This window comes from Oncorhynchus gorbuscha, linkage group LG03, assembly GCF_021184085.1.
Source record: "Oncorhynchus gorbuscha isolate QuinsamMale2020 ecotype Even-year linkage group LG03, OgorEven_v1.0, whole genome shotgun sequence".
Taxonomy (NCBI): Eukaryota; Metazoa; Chordata; class Actinopteri; order Salmoniformes; family Salmonidae; genus Oncorhynchus; species Oncorhynchus gorbuscha.
Window position 1 is genome coordinate 29,806,909 of NC_060175.1, and position 24,569 is coordinate 29,831,477.

The 24,569-nt window shown below is 41.6% G+C and overlaps 2 protein-coding genes across 8 annotated transcripts; both read right to left on the reverse strand.

Moving 5' to 3' along the window:
- Positions 1-1,766: 1,766 nt before the first annotated feature.
- On the reverse strand, positions 1,767-11,346 carry npepl1 (aminopeptidase like 1). The gene is made up of 12 exons (XM_046342108.1): positions 11,157-11,346; positions 10,097-10,282; positions 9,429-9,596; positions 7,042-7,131; positions 6,730-6,811; positions 5,013-5,155; positions 4,677-4,754; positions 4,426-4,526; positions 4,068-4,191; positions 3,243-3,419; positions 2,919-3,029; positions 1,767-2,481 (listed from the first exon to the last, which is right to left on the reverse strand). Exons 1-12 carry the CDS (start codon positions 11,304-11,306, stop codon positions 2,317-2,319), a joined length of 1,575 nt encoding a protein of 524 aa, XP_046198064.1. The 5' UTR covers positions 11,307-11,346; the 3' UTR covers positions 1,767-2,316.
- Positions 11,347-11,735: 389 nt separating this feature from the next.
- On the reverse strand, positions 11,736-24,544 carry LOC124031178 (syntaxin-16-like). Of its 7 annotated transcripts, none has more exons than XM_046342112.1 (10): positions 24,174-24,542; positions 23,024-23,053; positions 22,142-22,153; positions 21,891-21,998; positions 17,639-17,779; positions 15,980-16,142; positions 15,620-15,708; positions 13,633-13,776; positions 13,407-13,487; positions 11,736-13,256 (listed from the first exon to the last, which is right to left on the reverse strand). In XM_046342112.1, the coding sequence occupies exons 1-10, from the start codon at positions 24,252-24,254 to the stop codon at positions 13,155-13,157; spliced, it is 951 nt and encodes a 316-aa protein (XP_046198068.1). In that variant the 5' UTR covers positions 24,255-24,542; the 3' UTR covers positions 11,736-13,154. The 7 variants fall into 7 exon arrangements, with proteins under 7 accessions (XP_046198068.1, XP_046198065.1, XP_046198072.1 ...); XM_046342109.1 differs by having other exon boundaries at positions 24,123-24,542; XM_046342116.1 differs by lacking the exon at positions 24,174-24,542 and adding an exon at positions 23,188-23,255.
- Positions 24,545-24,569: the final 25 nt, after the last annotated feature.

The following is a 24,569-nucleotide window of genomic DNA, read 5'->3' on the forward strand; positions in this document are numbered from 1 at the left end:
ATATCCAGTATCTCTGGAGTTATTACATTTCTAGAGGCCCCAACCCTCAGGTTATAACCAATCCATGGCTATTGTTTGATAAAATAGCTTGAGCCATCTTTGTTGTGAGAAGTGCCTCATCACTGCAGTCTATTCCATTTCTGTCATTGTCTACCTCAACCATGGGAACATTTGGGTCCTCCTCATCTTCAATTGTGAAGCACTGCTGTTGCAATTATGACAATGCAGAACGTTCTTGGTTAAAAGTGCAATGTGTTTGAGACACTGGAAACGGCTTCAACACACCAAACATGAGCTCCACAACACCTCTGGTGTGGATATGAGCTTGGTTGTACCCTTGTTGCTCAGGTCTTATTGCATGAACAGAGGGGGTGAACAAGAAATTGGTCTATGCATACCCACTGTCACCAAGTATGATTTCACTATGTTGTCCTCCTTCAAGCTGAGCGTACAAAGAGGAATTTTTGAAAATTATTGAGTCATGAATTGTACCTTTCCAGGGTGCAACAATGTTGGAAAACTGCAAATTGGGAGAACCAGTTTTTACAATTCCTGTACTCCTCAGCATATGCTGTATTAGAGGGATACTTAATGGGAATATGACATCCATCTATACAGCCAATAACTCCAGGCAAGTTCCCATATTCATAAAACTCTACCTTGTAGTTGGCGTGGGCTGCAGGGAACTTGATGTAATTGTCTTTCAGTTCACATATAGCAGTGCAGACTGGACTAATCTGCATTCAATCAGTTCACTTACACCACACAAATCTCCTGTTTCACAATGGTTTCAGATGCCAAAAACCTCAGTATTTGTAGGGAAGGAGGAATGGGCCTTCCCTAAATAGTCAGATGAAAGCCTTACCTCAAGCAAACAAATGATCTCAGCTGCATTGACTTTGTAGATACAGAAACAGTAATGGAAACTGTATTTAATCTAACACATTCAGTGGGTTGCTTCTGTCGATAACCGCCCTTCTGTCAGTCCTTGGTGGTGCTCTTTGATCATTGAATGTCCAGTAATCCATTTCCCTCCATTACCAAGGTCAACCCGGGGGCCACTATCCATTCATCTGAAGTTGAACCTGCCACTAGCCTTCTGGAAACTTCCGACTTTTTCCAATCTAAACTAGGGCATGTCTGAGAAATGCCATTTCAGTCAATTGAGTTTAAAAAGTGCAAATTGAATATAAGATTAGGTTTAATCGGCCCACAAAACTGCCCATTATGTTGGGGTTTTAGGCCTAACTACATGGTCTGTAACATGATTTGATGTGTGCATAAATGTGAGAAGTAAGCCTATGCGACCAGGTGTTGAATGCAAATACCCAGGAGACAGCAACTTCACCTTAGCTCCAGGGATAGCTCAGTCATGAGTGCCATAGTTGGCCAATCCAAGCAGATTAGCATTGGTTCAAAGAGGTAACCCAAATTAAATATATACAGCAATAAAACTAGATAGCATAAACTATAGGTTAACTAACAAAAACCCACAAACACTGGCAGGCCAAGAAGCCTCTGGTCAGAGAATGCCAATCATCCAGATTACTCACACCTGTTGATTTAGCCAGGCTTCCTGGCAGAGAAGAGCCCTTCACCCAGTTGGTGCTGCCACCTGGGGATGGAGTATGGCAGAAGTGTATCTTGGTAATATGTTGCCTGGCTGGTAACACTGAACTAACCCCCCCCCTACATTTGTTACAGGCAAGTTTGTCAACATTTTATTTTATGCAGTTATCATTTTACAAGGAATAAGATAAAGCAGATAAGATTACTCCAAAAGATCTCTTTATTATTCACAAGTTATTCCCAATGTCCATAAAGACAAGTTTGGCAACAGTGGATAAGCTATGGCTGCAAACCAAAATATGTGTTTGCCTAGCGAATTTACTCAAGACACACATTGAAAGAAAAAGGAAACAATCACTTAGCTCACAGGATCGCTTGGATCACATACCTCATTCAGTTATTTTAACAGTCAATTTCAGACTATTTTGATTTCATTTTCACAAATTGTGATAATGCTCTTGTAATTTATTCAAGGACAGCAAAACCTTTAAGTCTACAACATGCTATAATTCCTCCCAATTCTTTGTGGGACAAATAATCAAAAGACAGTCAATTAAATACAACACAAACAAATCTGAGAGAAATTGTAGCCACCTGCTCTTTTCCCCACATTTTATTCACTGCATCGTGAAGAAGTAGACTAAGAAATGCTTTCTAGGTGAACAGTGCATGCCAGTGTAAAGAGGGGAGGTGTGTGGGTCTGGAGTTCGTGAGGCAGAGGAGTCCTGAGGTGGCTGTTTAGAGGTTTTACACCAGTCTCCGCCTTTTGCTGTCGCGCACCATCGGGTCCCCGGACGCAGCATTCATTCTGGCCGCCCCCAGAGGAGACACCTGGTTGAGCATAGGGTCGTCGGAAGCCTGGCCAAACAGAGCCATGAGCAGAGCCACGCCGAAGCCAGTAGCACGCTCCCCCTGCAGAGGAAGGAAGAGAATGATAGAACAGGTTACACCATGACTCAAATATGTTTTTGTTCCCAGCCCCCCTCCATTAGCTCTTACACATTTGTTTTTTCACCGATCTGCAAGCACTAGATAGATAATGTATACAGAGGATGATCCTTTCGTTCCCCATTTGTTTGAGCTAGGCTGAAGCAGGTTAGAGCACACTTGTTCTGAAGAGTGTTTGAGTCTGTCAAGATATGAGAGTGGCTGAAATGGATTTAATAGATTATGTCTATACTTCCAAAATATTTAATTAGAAGGGGTTTCCTGGACACTAAGCCTAATCCTGAACTAAAAAGCATTTTCAGTGGAGATTCCTCCATTAAGTTAGCTTTTTAGTCCATGACTAGGCTTAAATCGGTGTCCAGGAAAACACCCCCACTAAACCCAAATATCCAGTCACTCACAGCATGGACGGGGGAGGCTATGTCCACATGGACCCAGACCCCAGGCCAGTCGAAGCCCAGGTGAGAGCCGATGAAGAGGCCGGCACAGGAGCTCGTAGCATTCTCCCGGTCCTTTCACACACACAGAAAAGGGATACCTTTACATTTTAGTCATTCAGCAGATGCTCTTATCCAGAAAATATATAATAGGGTGAAGGAAAATGGACAACAATCATGATAGGCTGTAGAAGCATCAACTCTTTGTACGGAGCTACTTGATCGTACTCCGATCTAAGATTAGTAGACTGGGCATACAGCAGAGAGAAGAGTAGTAGTGCCACTCACAGCCACAGAGTTCTTCATGTCTGCCACGGCCGAGGTGAACTCACTGAAGTGAAGCTCTGGGCAGTAGACCAGTGGGTGAGCCAGGTCTCCGCTGCTGCGGCCTGCACTCACACATGCCATCTCCCACTGCTCACTGTTGGTCATCACAGCACAATGGTACTTCCCTGTGGAGATCCCCTAGGAAAGAGACAAATTAAACCATGGTTTGAAACATATACTTATGTAGTAATTTGTTATACAGGAACTATGGTAATGAACTAAAGTGAAAGGTGGTAATAAGAAGTTCAATTATGTATGTATGGAGTACAAATTCACCTAACGCTTATGATGGGCAGCAACAAAAACCAGCCTTGTTTTTGTGCATCAGACCTCACTAACATTTCACTAGCGAACTACTTCACTGGGTAGCCAAAATAATACTGTGTGGTGCATGTGACTTTCAGAATGAGCTCATCAGTGCATAATGAGTGTTACCACATGATGTGGCTTTATCAGTCAGCACAAGCTGTGTTTGAGTTAGAACAACTGTTATAAGGAAATATTTAGGCCTAATGATTTTGTTTGACACAAACACACCATCCATTTGTGTGAAACAACCTTGATACGTTGTTTTGAGTTCCTCAGAGAATGTGGTGAGTTTTAGCTGTAGCCCACAAAAATTTCAGTCAGGGCAAAGATCAACAAAATAAAAAAAAACTTACTGGGTATAATTATCTGTCACAAGCCCTGTTGACCCTTGCACATGTTCATTTCAGCCTATATATGGTGTGTGTTGTTGCCAAAGATGCAGTGCTGTGGCCATAGAAGAGCCTGCCAGTCACACACCTGTGCCCCTGTCAGGGTGGCCATATCCAGGATGATGTCAGCAGAGAGGTCCTTGCTGGCATACACCACACCATCAGACAGCACCAGCCTGCCCTCAGCATCAGTGTTGTTGATCTCCACGGTCCTTCATCAGAAAGGCAGCAAAAAGAGAACAAAAAACGCTATTCATACCACAAACTAAGCCAGCATCATAATAAAGGATCCTTGGTCAAATATCAGCCAAATGTGTCTTTCCCACACAAAGCCCATTAGAAGGAAAAACCCTACTTTCCTCCATCAGCTTGCCATTGTATTAGCCTGTTTCCCATTACTTTGCCTAACTGGTTTAAATTAATCCAACATTTAGGAGGGTACTCACTTTCCAGAGTAGAGTGTGTGGATGTCATCTGGCCGTGTTGCAGCAGGTCCGACTGCATTCTCTGCCAGGCAGAATACGGCATGGAGATTGTCTTTGAAGCCCTAAAAAAAAGACATGCATTTCAAAAAAGGTCTATACACAACTTTTCAAACGCTCAATACAATCCCATAGGGTGTCTCCAAACAGGACCGAATGTTGCAAAATAAGAGGTTGATTTAAAAGATTAACCAGGGGTAGTAGGTAGATCTAACCTGTTTGACAGTAGCTTTGAAAGCTCCTAAAATGGCTGCTGCCCCACCACAGTCTCTCTTCATCCCAGGCATGTTGGTCTTGATGTGAGGGGAAAAATTCATCCTTTATAACATTGAAACTGAATACTTATTTTGCTGGCTACTGTTAAATATCCATTTAATTATACAAAAGACAGAATGAGCACATCATGGATCTGTTCCAAATGGCACCCCATTCCCTTTATAGTACACCACTTTAGACAAGGGCCCATAGGGCTCTGTTCAAAAGTACTGCACTAGAGAACATGGTGCTATTTGGGATGCAGCTAAACTGACAAGCCTCATGCTTGCCTTTACCTTTCCCTTAATGCTGAGGCCTCCAGTGTCATATACAATTCCCTTGCCCACCCATGCAATAGTCTGGGTGGCGCCATCTGGTTTGTGGCTCAGGACTGCCAGAGCAGGGGGGTTCACCGCTGCCTTGCCCACTCCATAGATGCCTGAGGGCCCAAACAGTCCAAAGTAATTGAGTTGATAACTCAATATTAGTGTGGTTATCAGGGAAAACAACCATGAGTGTATCTACATCACAAGACAACTCAAACTAAAATACAAGCTTTATTCCAATGTGGAAAAACTAATTTGACATTCCTTTTGGCCTAAATCTTTTGGGTCCCATTTATTAGCAAGTTTACTGAGAAAGTAATACATCAGAATAGAAACATTGCGCATTCAAAGACCGAGAGGAGAACCAACCCCCAAAAAACTCCAAAAGGAAAGTGGAAGAAAGCGTGTGGTCATCATACATGCGAGCTGATACACATGATTAAAAAATATTTTTCTAACTGGCCCACACAGTTTGTGTAATGGGAAGCAAAGCACCAAACAGATTTGAGTCCCAATTAGAGTATGAGAGCAGAGTTGCTTTGGCATACCAAATTCTTTCCAACCGTTCCTCGAAAATACAATCCTCACTCACAGGATAAACTGACAGTCCATATTCGCTCCATTCCTTAAAATCACCATTTAACCAACACCCATCTATTTTTGTGACTACTTGGTTTTGAAGTATTGAAAACAAACCATATGATATTATAAACCATATTTTTATATAAAGTATTTTTATAAACATGAAAAGGCAACTAAAAGCATTCACAATTTCAAATAGGCGAGGTGTCGCATTAAACTGCATATAAACACTTTAAATAGGTCAGGAACCAGATGGGTAGCCTAAATGCATTTAGGCTATATTATTAGCCTAATATTTCAAGGCTATAGCCTACAAATAAATAAATAGTGAAGCATTTGCGAGTGTCGACACACTAGGCTGGCAGGAACATTAAGCACTCAGCATTTAAACATTTTGTTGTATTAGGTCATTGTACTCTATAAATTGTGCATATAGGCTGTGACTTAAATATAATTAAAATCTAATTCATTATTAGTGCCTTTGGCCAATCTCTTGTTTCTAAAAGTGAATTCAGAGTGTGGCTTCAGGCTCGTGTGATGGTGCCTGCAGAGCAGGCCAGCAGCAGAGAATAACCTCTGCGCTTGCAGAGCGACTGGGGATGCTAAACACCCTTCGGCCCACTCTTGCCAGGGAGGCAGTATTGCAGTGTTGTTTTTGTATTTTTCTATAGGTAGGCCTGACATTTTGTATACCCCTATCAAAACAGAAAGCTCCTTTAAAGAGGTAACATGTCAGGCCTATTGGGCCAAAATCAATGATAGCCTATTGTATAGACAGAATGAAAATTAAGAGATTAGATTTATTGTTTATAAATACTTTTCTACAATGACAGTTAGCTACCCACCTCATTCCTTTCTTTTAGCATGTGGACGAAGTAGACCATCATGCTTTCGGGATACGGGTCTTTTCAGATTCCACGATGACTAGTTGTGGACACTACAACACACTCCCTCTCTTGCTCTTGGCCCTCCTCAGCATTCTGCACCGGTGTGTTTACTCAGTTCATTAAAATATTTAGCAAACTCACATAATCTGGTCCAAAACATAGAAGCATAACAGACAAGCATAACACATAGCCAAGACCCTCCTGTCCTGATACACTACCTCCAAATCCTTTCTGTTTCAGTTCCTCTCCTCGAATGATAACAGGAGAAATGCCCAGTTCAGTTCCCACTGCCTTAATCTCCTGAAGACAAAAAGGCATACCCAGTCAAAAAAAGTACATTTTGTTTAATTAAGTTGTTTTAAGAAGTCACTGGAGTGTGCTATTGCTTTATTGTAGCGTCCCAAATGGCACCCTAAACCCGATAGTGCACTACTTTGAGCAAAGCCCACAGGGCTGAAAAGCAGTGCCCTATGTTGGGAATAGGGTGCCATTTGTGACGCAGCCGATAACTACATTACGATATCACTTGCCTCCAAGAAGTGATCAGTATTCATCTCATTGCACGGTGTGTCCACAATCCGTGCTGCCAGTCTCACTCCATCAGCAGCATTGGCAAGACACTGGCAAGAGCCAAAGCATAAATTAAGTTAATTTTTTGTCATTTAGCAGATGCTCCTATCCAGAGAGAATTACAACCATGCAAACATGCACTCTGGATTTACATTTATGCATGTACAGTGCATTCAGAAATTATTCAGACCCCTTGACTTTTTCCACTGTTAGGTTACAGCCTCATTAGTAACCCCCCCCAACCTCAATCTACACACAATACCCCATAATGACAAAACAAAAACAGGTTCAGAATTTTTTGCAAATGTATTACAAATAAAACATCACATCTACATTAGTACTCAGACTCTTTACTTAGTACTTTATAATTGCCGCCAAAGTTGCTTCAACAGCCTCAAGTCTTCTTGGGTATGACGCTACAAGCTTAGCACACCTATATTTGAGGAGTTAACCCCATTCTTCTCTGCAGATCCTCTCAAGCCCGGTCAGGTTTGATGGGAGTGTTATTGCACAGCTATTTTCAGGTCTCTCCAGAGATGTTCGATCGGGTTCAAGTCGGGGCTCTGGCTGGGCCACTCAAGGACATTCAGAGACTTATCCCAAAGCCACTCTTGAATTGTCTTGGCTGTGTGTTTAGGGTCGTTATCCTGTTGGAAGGTGAACCTTCACCCAGTCTGAGGTCCTGAGTGCTCTGGAGAAGGTTGGCATCAAGGATCTCTGTTTACTTTGCTCCGTTCATCTTTCCCTCAAACCTGACGAATCTCCCAGTCCCTGCCACTGAAAAACATCCCCACAGCATGATGCTGCCACCACCATACTTTGGATGGTGCCAGGTTTCATCCAGACATGACGCTTGGCATTCAGGCCAAAGTGTTCAATCTTGATTATCAAACCAGAGAATCTTGTTTCTCATGGTCTGAGACTCCTTTAGGTGCTTTTTGGAAAACTCCAAGCGGGCTGTCATGTGCCTTTTACTGAGGAGTGGCTGCTGTCTGGCCACTCTACCATAAAGGCCTGATTGGTGGAGTGCTGCAGAGATGGTTGTCCTTCCTGAAAGTTCTCCCATCTCCAGAGGAACTCTGGTGCTCTGTCATAGTGATCATTGGGTTCTCGGTCACCTCCCTGACCAAGCCCCTTTCCCTCGATTGCTCAATTTGTCCGCGTGGCCAGCTCTAGGAAGAGTTTTAGTGGTTCCAAACTTGTTCCATTTAAGAAAGTAGGCCACTGTGTTCTTGGGGACCTTCAATGCTACAGACATTTTTTGGTACCCTTCCCCAGATCTGTGCCACAACACAATCCTGTATTGGAGCTCTACGGACAATTCCTTCGACCCCACGGCTTGTTTTTTGCTCTGACTTGCACTGTCAACTGTGGGACCTTATATAGACAGGTTATGTGCCTTTCCAAATCATGTCCAAACAATTGAATTTACCACAAGTGCACTCCAAGTTGATGATTAACAGAAAGAGGATGCACCTGAGCTCAAGTTCAAGTCTCATATCAAAAGGGTCTGCAAACTTAACGTGTTTTTTATTTTTAAGAAATTTGCAAAAATGTCTAAAAACCTTTTTTTGCTTCGTCAATATGGGGTAACGTGTGTAGACTGATGGGAAAAAAGCATGTACAGTGGGGCAAAAAAGTATTTAGTCAGCCACCAATTGTGCAAATTCTCCCACTTAAAAAGATGAGGCTTGTAATTATCATCATAGGTACACTTCAACTATGACAGACAAAATGAAAAAAAAGGTAGGATTTTTAATGAATTTATTTGCATTTATGCAAATAGTGCAAACACAGCTCAATTTGATCTCAAAAAACAATCTTGCGACTGCATGAGTGAAAGACCGCTCGTGCCTGTCAACGCTGGCCTACAATAATTAGACTCCGATGCGCACTACAGAGATTGGGATGAGCAAAACATTGCATCCGGAGGACACCGATTCAATTCTGATTGGAGTAGCGTAAATTGTTTGATAGTTATTTTTTTAAATCTATAATCTGCTTGGCCAAAAAATGTTTTACTTGCCACAGCACTGTAGTGGTTTTAACATAAATAACCTACAATGTTTTTTCAGCTCAGATTTACTCAAGATGCATAGCCTATAGGCCAGGTGGGTTTTTATATTTTTTAATGTATTCATTCAGGTTCACAGTGCGGACCGAACAGATGTGCCCATACTAAACGGTTTGGTAGGAATACTTGTGCAGTACATCATAAAAGCACTCCATATAGATCTTGTAGTCAGTTTGATCAGTCATTTACAAAACCAGTGGCTGGCAGCAACAACAGTGGCTGATGTAGGTCCACAATGGCTCTGGCAATGACTAGTATAGAAGTTAGAGGTACCTGCAGTATAGTGGGGTCCAGTGGTCCGTTGTCTTGGCCCACAGTGATGAACTCCACAGTGACTTTCTTCTCGGTCCTGCGGGAGGAGGCAGAACGACGGGAGAATATGGGGAAAGCCCGGGCGATGGCACAGGCTGAGGCAAACACATCAGACCGCTCACACACCACCTGGACAGACAGGAACAAACATACTTTCACTGTCTGATAACAAATCTGTAATAACAGTCAAGCTAAAATGATCAATAAATGCAGTGTGTGTCAATCACAAAGCATGCAATTTGGCATATTGCCTTAAAAGTCTAATCAAAAGAATACCGCATAGGCCTACTTTAAATATGCAACCACATGTAGGCCTAACCTATATTTGTTTGAGACTTCGGACAGCTGTAGGGGCCCATCTATGACTTAACGATCACATTATCACTAAGGATGGAATAATAAATGTCTGGTGTCTGACGCGTAATGGCAGATAAGGTCAGCATCACCCTAAACTCCACGGGCATGTTTCCCACCACAGATTAAGCCTAGTCCTGGACTAAAAACTATTCTCAATGGACAACTTCCACTGAAAGTGCATTTAAATCCAGGACTAGGCTTAATGTGTTTGGGAAACCGGCCCCGTATAGCTCCGAATTAGTCTTTAATCCCAGTGCAGTGAACTGACTGACCAGGATGCAGCGGCTTGTCCCTCCAGGCAGGCAGGTACGGACCAGACGGGAAAGGAAGTGGGCAGAGGAAGGGCTGTTGTGTCTGCTAACCCGTGAGGGCAAGGCTGCCACAGCTGCATGGCTCAAGTACAGAGGGCAGCTGTCAGTAGGGTTAGGGTTCAGAGCAGTGAGAGCAGCCTGCCAGACCTGGATAAAAAAATAAAAAGTTTTCATTTTGATAGCAAATTGTCACTGTGAGTGCTATATTATGATGATCACATAAGCGCTGACATCGATTCTGAATGGCACTGAATACAGTAAGACTTGTGAAAGCATATGACATAAGTTGTCTGACAATGTGGTAAATTGTTGAACAATTTACCTGCAAGTTGCACACACTGTGCTGTCAAACAGTGATAATATATTAGCAAAGCAGAAGACCAAATAGTAATCAAAGGCTGCGTTTACACAGGCAGCCAAATTCTAATCATTTTCCCCAATTAATGGCAAAAGATCAGAATTGGTCTGACTCCACATGCAGCTGCCTGGACCAAACATCAAGTAGTCACGAGGAGCAATAGCTAGGTTATTCGGGCACATGCAACTTGAAACATAATTTAACTAGCTAATCCAGTAAAACTGACTTTCCTACAGGCTGTCTTCTTCAAGTAAAATGGGGTGGGGAAACGTAAATGAGAATTTCTTGAAATTAAGAATAAAGGCCAATAAAATATTGTCAGGGATCAAGTAACGAGTCAATGTGTTTGGAGTGGAGAGGGCATGTTAAAAGCTAAGCTAGCATGACTTGATTTGTGATAGCTAATTTAGCTAGCAAGCATTTAGCTAACTTTGTTAGCATTGTAAGATTCAAGCCAATGAACTATGCATGGCCCATTGGAACTATTTCACAGAATACCAAGAGTAAAATTAAGCATTTTTCATATCATAATTACTAGTTAGCTAACTTACTAATTAGATTTTTTTACTGACACTATCCAGCTTGCAATGTCAGCGCCAGTTGACAAGTGAGTGCTTGCCGGGGAGCTCTAGCACGAGCAGCCCCGACTTCTTAGTTCCCCACCTTTTCGCTGACAGGTGGCTGCAATTTCCCCTTGACCTGGGTCCAGTTTGTTTGGGCCAAGTTATTCAGTTGACCGACAATTAGGACAGGGCGATTTTGAGGCTCCGAATCTCCAGCAGAAGCCTTGAACTCCAGCACTACGTTCGCCATCTTTGGACAAACCGATGGATTGATGCCCTTTGCACTTTATCGCACATCCTGCTTTTCAAAGAGCTGTGTCACTGCTGAGGTTGAATGGGAAGTCAGCACTAAGCACGGATCTTGAATAGGATTGGATTTTTCTGTACAATAGTTGTACATAGTGTGTGAGAAATATATTTTTAAACCAGTACGTTTAGTCCATTTTCCCCGTAAATCAGTGGAAAAGACTATCCAATCCTACTTATGCATAATGTTTTCTTGGTAAGCAGCTATATCTCAAACTGCGGATACGAACCAATGCAGCAATGCACGTGTATTATTTCTTTAAACCGTTAATATCCACAATCGTAAAACAAAACTAAAAACATAAGAATAACATGAGCCATAATATACCATTGGGACGAAGGTGTTTCCCCACCCAAAGAAAACATCCAGACATGAGCAATTATGATTTATAATTGAAGTGTGTATAAATCTATATATATATAAAACTGAACTTGGACAATGTTTTGGAAATAGCTAATTCTGTCCAAGACTTCCCAAATTGTACCCTATTCCCTGGCTATTGGTCCTGGTCAAAAGTAGTACACTATTTAGTGAATAGGGTGCCATTTGGGACTTCACAATGAATTCAGCTTCATCATCAGTAATAAAGACTTGAGCACACTTTGAAATCTATTCAGAATTTAACATGAAATGGGTCACATATCTTTACAAAAAAACAGGACCATTCTTCATAAGAAACTGTAGTGTTGATTTTGTAGCGGAATCGGCAAGGTAATTTGAGTGCAAAAGCTTGCAACACATCGTTCATTCCAACACAGGCCGCCACAGACACAATTTAGGCTATTCAATACATCTTTGCCATAGACTAAATCCCTTGACCTTTTATATTATTTAAATTTTAAAAATAAATAATTTCATAATATACAGCAGATAGTAGTTTGACAGACATGAAACCAATCATCAGACTTTCGATATGTGCAAACTGTGAGAGGTATAAAAGACTAAATAAACTCAACTGATGTATCAGTTAGTGATACCGAACAATAGAAAGGGTCGTAAAACAAGAGAAAGCAGTCATGTGATCTAAATGTGCACCATCATGAACGACACTGCTGTTGGTACAGAGACATTCATTTAGGATGGTCTGAATCCAAACAGAACTATTGGTATTCAATCAATCAGTTTCAGCCACTGAGTCACAAAAACCATTGTAATTTCTCCCTCCCTTTTTCCCATGAAAAAGCAGAAAACGAAACAAATGCTCAACGAATGAAGTGTATGCAAAGTCCAGGGTCCGTAAAAGCAACACCACGAGACAAAATGTTCCTCGTTCATAGACATTCAGTATTCATCTGTGCAGTAGCTGAATTGTAGGAATTCTTCACTTGGAATAACATACATGGAAGAGCAGAGCATACAACTATAGCTTACACTAAAACTGGACAGATGATGTTATTTCTCACAAGAAAACCACTTATTTTCTCCAAAACCAAGCAAATTATATGGCCATAACAATTAAATCAGTAGTCGACCACAAGGGAATTGAATATGTTTTTTCTGTGTTTCTTTGTAGCAGTACCATGACACATGGATATGGTCATGTTCAAGAGGGTATTGGAGCACAGTGGGTGTGTGCAGGCATGTTCCAAAGTTAAATAGGAACTCTCCCTGGCTGTCCTCTCTTAGGAATCATGCATTCAACATCTCCATGAGTCATACAGCGCGAGATTCTGGAAGAATGATTCTTCAGATGTTGACTGAAAAGTTGGACAGGTAATCAACATCATTTGAAGTACAGATAAGACCCTCATACAAGCACACACAACATACAAAAAGCAAAGGAATGAATCACTAGAACTTGGTCCCAAATAGAATAAGTATTAGAACGACAACTATAACAGTAAGGATTAAAATGACCAGCATCTTTCGGTTTTTCTTCTGATACTGTTCAGCCTGCAAGAAAACAGAGAAAATGTTATAATTAAGTTTGTGGGCAAGATGACATCTTACCCTTTTTCATGGACATAATCATCAATTGGGCTTCGTTTGAACCATTGTGCAACGCACATCTGAAACATCAACAATCTAACATTGTGTCCTTACCTTTTGTAGCTGTTTCAACCCCTCTTCTGTTTTGACACACGATTGCTCCACATTGAAGTCAATTCTGTCAAGTACTGTGCCCTGATATTGGATAAATAATGAAACAAATCAGTTGGGAAAACATACCAAGTCATATCCATATCGACACAGTTTGTTATTGATGTTAATCATCACAAGGTATAAACATGGTGTTTCCAATCACTGAATAGAGTTTTCCCTCACAGACCTGTTCCACCACCAATCCAGCCAGGTCTCGGAAAATCTCATTCAGGTCAGAGATGGACTGGACAATCTGTCTGACCTCTCTCTCACGTTCCTCCACCATCACTGTATTCTGCTCTACCAGGACCAGCTGGTCACCTGTAAACCCCTGGGAGAGATCAGAAATATGGGCTCACTGAATAAAACTTTGTCTTCGTCCCAAATGGCACCCTATTCCCTTCTGCAGGGGAAAAAAATAGTTGTTACAATCTTAATGCTATGAAAATAGTTCAGTCGAATAGTGCTGTTCACAGGTAATTTTCCCTGCGGTCCAGTAACCTCTTCATACACCACACAAAGAAAGTTGGAAGTTTACATACACCTTAGCTTAGTACATTTAAACTCAGTTTCACAATTCCTGACACTTAATCAGAGTAAAAATTCCCTGTCTTGGGTCAGTTAGGATCACCACTTTATTGTAAGAATGTGAAATGTCAGAATAATAGTAGAGAGAATGATTAATTTCAGCTTGTATTTCTTTCATCACATTCCCAGTGGGTCAGACACTTACATGCACTCAATTAGTAGATGGTAGCACTGCCTTCCACAAGCTCCCCACAATAAGTTGGGTGAATTTTGGCCCATTCCTCCTGACAGAGCTGGTGTAACTGAGTCAGGTTTGTAGGCCTCCTTGCTCACACACGCTTTTTCAGTTCTGCCCACAAATTTTCTATGGGATTGAGGTCAAGGCTCTGTGATGGCCACTCCAATACCTTGACTTTGTTGTCCTTAAGCCATTTTGCCACAACTTTGGATGTATGCTTCAGCTCATTTTCAATTTGGAAGACCCATTTGCGACCAAGCTTAACTTCCTGACTGATGTTACTTCAATATATCCACATAATTTTCCCTCCACATGATGCCCTCTATTTTGTGAAGTGCACCAGTTCCTCCTGCAGCAAAGCACCCCCACAACATGATGCTGCCACCCCCGTGCTTTATGGTTGGGATGATGTTCTTCGGCTTGCAAGCCTCCCCCTTTTTCCTCCAAACATAACGATGGTCATCATGGCCAAACAGTTCTATTTTTGTTTCATCAGACCACAGGACATTTCTCAAAAAAGTACAATCTTTGTCCCCATGTGCAGTTGGAAACTGTAGTCTGGCTCTTTATGGTGGTTTTGAGCGAACTTTCAGGTTATGTCGATACAGGACTCGTTTTACTGTGGATATAGATACTTTTGTACAGGTTTCCTCCAGCATCTTCACAAGGTCCTTTGCTGTTGTTCTGGGATTGATTTGCACTTTTCGCACCAAAGTACATTCATCTCTAGGAGACAGAACGCCTCTCCTTCCTGAGCGGTATGACGGCTGCGTGGTCCCATGGTGTTTATACTTGCGTACTATTGTTTGTACAGATGAACTTGGTACCTTTAGGCTTTCGGACGTGGAGGTCTACAATTTTTTTCTGATGTCTTGGCTGATTTCTTTTGATTGTCTCATGATGTCAAGCAAAGAGGCACTGAGTTTGAAGGTAGACCTTGAAATACATCCACAGGTACACATCCAATTGACTCAAATTATATCAATTAGCCTATCAGAAGCTTCTAAAGCCATGACATAATTTTCTGGAATTTTCAATGCTGTTTTAAAGGTACAGTCAACTTAGTGTATGTAAACTTCTGACCAACTGGAATTGTGATACAGTGAATTATAAGTGAAATAATCTGTAAACAATTGTTGGAAAAATTATTTGTGTCATGCACAAAGTAGATGTCTTAACCGACTTGCCAAAACTATAGTTTGTTAACAAGAAATTTGTGGAGTGGTTGAAAAATGAGTTAATCAAATCAAAATCAAATTTATTTATATAGCCCTTCATACATCAGCTGATATTTTTTAATGACTGTAACCTAAGTGTATGTAAACTTCTGACTTCAACTGTATGTATAAGCAATAATGCTGATCAGGGAAATGTCAAAATACACTGACAGTGTCAGTTCCAAGCTCACCCTGTCATATAGTGCTATGTCTTCATCCTCCTCCATTAGAGGACCGGAGTCAAAAAAGTGCTTTGATCTCTCCTCGCGATTCTTCATGCCTGTAACAGAAAGCATCAACATTATGACAATAAAAGAGACATATGATGAGGGTGCAGGTGAAACCTAAGACCAGAGAAATGTAGAGTGTGTGTGTGTGTGTGTGTGTGTGTGTGTGTGTGTGTGTGTGTGTGTGTGTGTGTGTGTGTGTGTGTGTGTGTGTGTGTGTGTCAGAAGAGAGAGAAGTGAGGGTTGGAAGATAGCTGAAGAGGTGTAGGAGTAAATACAGTAAGGTGAAATACCACCGTTCAGTTTGAGTGAGTGCTCGCTTACGTTTCAGGTAACTGGACTGTGCGTGTCTGAAGTTGGTGGACAGCTCCTGCAGGCTCCCTGCCAACGAGGACACCACGTTTCTCAGAAGCCTCTCCTCTTGCTCTGTGCAGTGGCCAAAGCGAGACTGCAGACCTCTCACCGCACGCTGACACCGGTGGAACATCTACACACAGAGGCAAAAGAGCAAGCACTCAATATATCTTTGCTGTATTAGAGAAAAACATTTGACCTTTGTACAATTTAAATTCAAAATAACTCATTAATATCTACACTAGTGATGTGCAGGTTAACTCAACCCACAGTCCCGTGGTTATCTACGTAGGGCAGGCGCGTTTAGATTCATAAAGAGTCGGGTTGAATAAAGAGAAAACAAATGTATTTTTTTAATCCATAAATGTATAATTATAGTGCAATTTGTATATATAGGCTACATTGAGGTTTTTCTTTCTTTATTTTAAGCTGAAGGTAGGAAACAACACCACTTCACTGATCCTCAACACAGGGCCCCACAAGGGTGCCTGCTCAGCCCCCTCCTGTACTCCCTGTTCACCCACGACTGCGTGCCCACGCATGCCTCCAACTCAATCATCAAGTTTGCAGACAACACAGCCTACAGGAGGTGAGGGCCCTGGGAGTGTGGTGCCAGGAAAATAACCTCTCAATCAACATCAACAAAAGCAGCCGATCGTGGACTTCAGGAAACAGCTAGCTACCCCCCCATCCACGGGACCGCAGTGGAGAAGGTGGAAGGCTTCAGGTTCCTTGGCGTACACATCACTGACAAATTGAAATGGTCCACCAACACAGACAGTGTGGTGAAGAAGGCGCAACAGCGCCTCTTCAACCTCAGGAGGCTGAAGAAATGTGGCTTCTCACCTAAAACCCTCACTAACATTTACAGATTGAGAGCATCCTGTCGAGCTGTATCACCGCCTGGTACGGCAACTGCACCATCCGCAACCGCAGGGCTCTCCAGAGGGTGGTGCAGTCTGCACAACGCATCACCGGGGGCAAACAACCTGCCCAACGACCTGCCCTACAGTACACCTACAGCACCTGATGTTACAAGAAGGCCAAAAAGATCATCAAGGACCATAACCACCTGAGCCACTGCCTGTTCACCCCACGATCATCCAGAAGGCGGGGTCAGTACATGTGCATCAAAGCTGGGACAGAGACTGAAAAATGGCTTTTATCTCAAGGCCATCCGACGGTTAAATAGCCATCACTAGCACATTAGAGACTGCTGCCCTATATACAGACTTGAAATCACTGGCCACTTTAATAATGGAACACTAGTCACTAATAATGTTTACATATTTTGCATTACTCATCTCATATGTATATACTGTATTCTATTCTACTATATTTATGCCACTCCGACATTGCTTGTCCAAATACTTATATATTCTTTATTTTAGATTTGTGTGCACTGTTTGTTGTGAAATTGTTAGATATTACTGCACTATTGGAGCTAGAAACACAAGCATTTCACTACACCCGCAAAAACATCTGTTAAACACATGTATGTGACCAATAAAATTTGATTTGAATAATAAATATTAGTGATTTGAATAATAAATATTAGTGATTTGAATAATAAATATGATATTCTCTTCAATTGAGTTTCTTGTATGGACTCCTCTGTCACTGACCAACCTGTGTGATCTCCTGAGTAGTGATCTCTATGGCATGCTCCTCTTCACTGCTGTCATCCAGGGTGGGACGGTTCATGTGCTTGTCATGGAGGGCGGCCAGCTCCTTCGTTTTCTGCTGGACCCGTGTGATGTCATACTGAATCTGAAAGCCCACGCACAAGATTAACACAGATGCTTGGGAGAACAGGACATGCACTGAAAGCTCCAATAAAAATGACATTTTAAAGAAGACTGACACGGAACCTTGGAATTTGGTATAGGCTAATGCTAATAAGATGACATTTTCTGAAGTATCTACAGCTCAACAGTTTCAGCGTCTGCTAAATGACTTAAATGTAAATGGAAACTAGGCATATGTAATAGCCTAAACGTAAAGGATTAGCTCACTATTTTACAACTTGACGTTAGATTGTTCCTCACCCTGAAACTCCATATTTGGTTAGATGTTACTTAAAAAGGTAATTTGGCCATGAATATTATATATATATTTTTTAACATGCTCACATGTCCCCATCACTACCATTGATTGTGGTGGCTAAAGTAAGGTGCGGCTGTTTAAAGAAAACTGAACCATGGATTAGTTTCTCCTGACCCATAAACTACTTTCAGGATGAGGGACTATCTAACATCAAGTAGTAAAATTGTAAACTACACGTTTAAAAAAGATAGTCCTCAAAAGGGAAAGAAACTTGGTGGAGAGATCTCTGATGAAGTCTGAAGTAGTGGCTTACTTAATAAAGTAAATGGAAGCTCTTCTTGTACCCGGCTCAGCCTTAGACAGTTTAAGGTACTTCACCGTATCCATTTCAGTAAGGTCATATTCTTAAAATTCTGCCCAAATTGATGGTACATGTGACAGGTGTAAAAGCTCCTTGGCAAACTTAACTTACATGTTCTGGTCCTGTCCACATCGGGTAGATTGTTCCACTATATGTAAGACCCTTTCTGAAGCATTGGATATAGAGTTGCAGCCTAGTGCAGAAAAGACTATTTTTGGAGTACCAAACAACAATCCTTCCCTGACCAATAGACAGCTAGATGACACTGCCTTTGTCTCCCTGTTGGCCCACAGACAGATTTTATTGGATTGGAAATACATCAATCCTCCCTTAGCCTCAAAGATTGGTAGAGGAAAAATGTACAATGTCTTTACATCGTTATCCTTCATTCACTGTGAATAGAAATATTATATACAGTACCAGTCAATAGTTGACACACCGACTCATTCCAGGGTTTTTCTTTATCTTCGCTATTTTGTCCATTGTAGAATAATAACGAAGACATCAAAACTATAAAACACATATAGAATCATGTAGTAACCCCAAAAAAGCTTTCAACTAATCAAAATATATTTTATATTCTTCAAAGTAGCCACCCTTTGCCTTGATGACAGCTTTGCACACTCCTGGCATTCTCTCAACCAGCTTCATGAGGTAGTCAGCTGGAATGCATTTCAATTAACAGATTTTTATCCTTCTTAATGCATTTGAGCCAGTTGTGTTGTGACAAGGTAGGGGGGTATACAGAGTATAACCCTATTTGGTAAAAGACCAAGATCATATTATGGCAAGAACAGTTCAAATAAGCAAAGAGAAATGACAGTCCATCATTACTTTAAGACATGAAGGTCAGTTAATGCGGAAAAGTTTCTTCAAGTGCAGTTGAAAAAAAACAAGCGCTACGTTGGAACTGGTACTCATGAGGACCGCCACGGGAAAGGAAGACCCAGAGTTACCTCTGCTGCAGAGGAATAAGTTCATGAGAGTTACCAGCCTCAGAAACGGCATCCCAAATAAATGTTTGTGAGTTCAAGTAAGACACATCTCAACATCAACTGTTCAGAGGAGACTGCGTGAATCAGGACTACTAAAAACACTACTACAGGACACCAATAAGAAGACAGTTGCTTGGGCCAAGAAACACAAGCAATGGACATTAGACTGGTGGAACTCTACCCTTTGGTCTGATGAATCCAAATTGGAGATTTTTGGTTCAAACCGCCGTGTCTTCGTGAGACGCAGCGTAGGTGAACGGATGATCTCCGCATGTGTGGTTACCACTGAAGCATGGAGGAGGTGTAATGGTGCTTTGCTCGTGACACCGTCAGTAATTTATTTAGAATTCAAGGCACACTTAACCAGCATGGCTATCACAGCATTCTGCAGCTATAAGCCATCCCATCTGGTTTGCGCTTAGTGGGACTATCATTTGTTTTTCAACAGGACAATGACCCAACACATCTCTAGGCTGTGTAAGAGCTATATGACCAAGGAGAGTGACGGAGTGCTGCATCAGAGGACCTGGCCTCCACAATCACCCGAACTCAAACCAATTGAGATGGTTTGGGAGGAGTTGGACCGCAGAGTGAAGGAAAAGCAGCCAAAAAGTGCTCAGCATGTGGGAACTCTTTCAAGACTGTTGGGAAACTATTCCTCATGAAGCTGGTTGACAGAATGCCAAGAGCGTGCAAAGCTGTCATCAGGGCAAAGAGCGGCAACTTTGAAGAATCTCTCAAATATTTAGATTTGTTTAACAATTTTTTGTTAAACTACATGATTCCATATGTTATGTCATAGTTTTGATGTCTACACTATTATTCTATCATGTAGAAAATAGTAAAAATAAAGAAAAAAACACTTGAATGAGTAGATGTGTCCAAACTGTTGACTGGTACTGTATCCAGTGCAATTGTTTAAGTATTCAGACCCCTTGACTTTTTCCACATTGTTACATTACAGCCTTATTCTAAAATGGATTAAATAATTTCCCCCCCTTAATCTACACATAATACCCCATAATGGACAAAGCAAATTTTTGCAAATGTATAAAAAAATAAAAAACGGAAATATTACATTCACATCAGTATTCAGACCTTTTACTCAGCACTTTGTTGAAGCCCCTTTGGCAGCAATTACAGCATCGAGTCTTCTTGGGTATGATACTACAAGCTTGGCACACCTGTATTTTGGGAGTTTCTCCCATTCTTCTCTGCAGATCCTCTCAAGCTTTGTCAGGTTGGATGGGGATCATCACTGTACAGCTATTCCTCTCCAGAGATGTTTGATCGAGATCAAGTATGGGCTCTGGCTGGACCACTCAAGGACATTCAGAGACTTGTCCCGAAGCCACACCAGCGTTGTCTTGGCTGTGTGCTTAAGTTCGTTGTCCTGTTGGAAGGTGAACCGTCGCCTCAGTCTGGGTTCCTGAGCGCTCTAGAGCAGGTTTTCATCAAGGACCTCTGTACTTTGTTTCGTTAATCTTTGCCTCATTCCTGACTAGTCTCCCAGTCCCTGCCACTAAAAAACAACCCCAGAGTATGATGTTGCCACCACCATGCTTCACCGTAGGGATAATTCCAGGTTTCTTCCAGACGTGACGCTTGGCATTCAGGCCAAAAAGTTTAATCTTGGTTTCATCAGACCAGAGAATCTTGTTTCTCATGGTCTGACTCCTTTAAGTGCCTTTTTGCAAACTTCAAAAGGGCTGTCATGTGCCTTTTACTGAAGAGTGGCTTCCGTCTGTCCCTCTACCATTAAGGCCTGATTGGTGGAGTGCTACAGAGATGGTTGTCCTTCTGGAAGGTTTTCCCATCTCCAGAAAGGAACTCCAGAGCTCTGTCAGAGGGACCATCGGGTTCTGGGTCACCTCCCTGACCAAGGCCCTTCTCCCCCGATTGCTCTAGGAAGAGTGTTGGTGGTTCCAAACTTCTTCCATTTAAAAAAAATGATGGAGGCCAGTGTTCTTGGGGACCTTCAATGCTGCAGAAATGTTTTGGTACCCTTCCCCAGATCTGTGCCTCGACACCATTCTGTCTCGGAGCTCTACGGATAATTCCTTCTACCTCATGGCTTGGTTTTTGATCTGACATACACTGTCAGCTGTGGGACCTTATATACAGGTGTGTGCCTTTCTAAATCATGTACAATCAATTGAATTGACCGATTAAGTTGTAGAAACATCTCAAGGATGATCAATTGAAACAAGATGCACCTGAACTCAATTTTGAGTCTCATAGCAAAGGCTCTGAATACTTACGTAAATAAAGTATGTTTTTTTTTTTTTAATACATTTACTAACATTTCTAAAAAACATTCTCGCTTCATCATTATGGGGTATTTTATTTACAATATGGCTGTAATGCAACAAAATGTGTAAAAAGTGAAAGGTTCTGAATATTTTCCGAATGCACTGTAAAGACAAAATAAAAACTTATCATACTGAAGTACTGTAGAAAGCATGTGATTGGTTCTTACCTCATCGACCCCATCTACCCACTTGGGCGACAGTCTCTTGGTGACTCCGATGGCAGCTTCTGGGTCCAAACGTATCCCAGAGACCAGGGCCATGCGGTCATCAGCCAACTGATAGGAACATCACAGATAATACACAGCATATAATTTCCCATTTCAAGCAGACTTTCTGGGAATGGTTTATGTTTCCCCCAGAAAAATAGGTCCTTGTGACTCTGATAGTATAGTTTGGATACAAGGAGATTGGACAGTACCTCATCAAGCTCCTAATGTGATTGGCAGACCCCAGCGAAGTCCAATGAGGAGAGAGGGAGAGGTGAGATGAAGTGAGAGAAGTAACAGTAAGTGAGCCCCAGACAAAAATCAGTGATCAGCTTCATACAGACATTTTTCATGCAATGTCACAGATACCGTTTAAAGAGGGATCATACTAAATGTTCCAAAATGTTATGTTCCAATTTTATATCAATCGAGGTTCTTCATACATGTAAAATCATCCTGTAAAAAGGTAGGCCTGTCTTTGATAAATCTATGCTAGGCCTAAATACATTGGGTCAGTGAAGTGTGACATGAGAGTGTGTGTGCGAAGGCAAAGAAATAGGGCTAGCCTATGTCCCTGATCTCCAAATGATTAGCCTAAGCACAGAAGCATTTCATATAGGCCTAGAGAAAGGAAAGATGCAGGACAAAGATTCACATAAGAGGATTTTGATATGCATGCAGATCACTCAGCACGAGCACCCAGAACACCATGCAAGAGAAATAATGCCATAAAAACAAGGAGGAGCACCTAAGCTACTTCAGAAACTCAAAGCCTAGTAAACACTGGATTTGCTCTTTGATTCAAACAAACATTACTATGCCCCAAAACGTCAGACGACTGATTTGTCATGTAATGAATTGGGCCTAACGCTTCCTCGACTATCCACAATCAGGTGGATGAAAAGAAGGCATTTCAAAGTCTGGATTTGAGTTCTACTATGAACTTGCTATACACAATAACAGTTCCATAGTCAAAACACCTTAGTGCCCAGAAGTAGGAGGGTGAATAAAAGAAGGACTGAAAGGGAAAACTATGAACTCTTTAGAGTTTTGAAACTAAGCAAAATAAATAGGCTAAGATATTATGGACTTACATAGACAGCATTTGTAAAAGGCCCTGCATCCTGGTCAATAATGAAGAATAGAAAATATATATCAGTGACCAACAGTACAAACTAGGTATTCTAAATTAGCATATACAAATATCTTAGTAACAAGTAGGCCTAGGCTATATCAATGTAAAGTGTGTGTAAAGTACCTTAAACAGTTTAACAACCCAACACCAAGCACAGGATCAATTAAATCTAAAACAGAGCAAAGCACCATCTAAAAAGGGTAGGGTTGAGAAAGCAAATCACTAAAAAGCAAAAGGGTACACACACTACAAACAAACACCTCATAAAATGCAACACGTTAATTGTTACATTTGACCATCCAACTCATTCCAGCATACACTTATGACTTCTTTATCAAGTACTGAACATTGCTCCTAAAATTTACTTCATGTTCTAGCTTAAGCCAAACTTTTAATTGGTTTCTTACTTTGACAAATGCATTGCTTCAATTGACTTTATCATGCCAAAGGAGAACGCACGCTCTAAGATGATTGGTAATGCAAGTTGAGGCTATCAGTACTCTAAATGCACGCCTCTGTGACATGACTCAGGCCAAGGCAAATGTGCGCATCTAACTTGACAGCTAACTGTACCTAGTTGTTGCGTTCTAGCTTGACAGCTAACTGTACCTAGTTGTTGCGTTCTAGCTTGACAACTAACTGCACCTAGTTGTTGCGTTCTAGCTTGACAGCTAACTGCACCTAGTTGTTGCGTTCTTGCTTGACAGCTAACTGCACATAGTTGTTGCGTTCTAGCTTGACAGCTAACTGCACCTAGTTGTTGCGTTCTAGCTTGACAGCTAACTGTACCTAGTTGTTGCGTTCTTGCTTGACAGCTAACTGCACCTAGTTGCAAGTAGCCAACATTATATTAATCTGTGGTAGATGGCCACAAGCTAGTTAGCTAACGAGGAGACGTAATCAAGCTACGGCTAGTTTAGTAAATGTGTTAGCCATCACACACACACACACACACACACACACACACACACACACACACACACACACACACACACACACACACACACACACACACACACACACACACGTCAAATCCTGACGATTAACGTTAGACTCACCGCAGCATTGCTACGTGTACTCAGAATACGACGGGTGCCGTATGTACTCACTTGCTCAGCCAATATATGACGATTTTGGATTGCATTGTTCCGCATTAATAAGAAGGCATCGGTCAAGCGCCTAGTTGCCATGATTAATGTACACACTTAGGATGTGTAGCTATCAAATAACAACCCGCTGCGCACAGTGACTACAACGACTAGCTAACTATACAATGCAAGGAAAGTTAGCGAGCTAGCCTGTACCGGCTAATCGAAGGGTTATTCCCCTTTCTGTCCTCACAATAACATATCGTTTGTTTTCTATCTTTCGCTTTTATGAAGTACATAAATAAAATATTAAGTTTGACTTCAATGAATCATGTACTGAAGAGGTCAGTGTTCTGTCCTCATCTACGTGGAAAACGTAAACACACAATAAGAGCTTCGTGACCAAACACTTCCCGG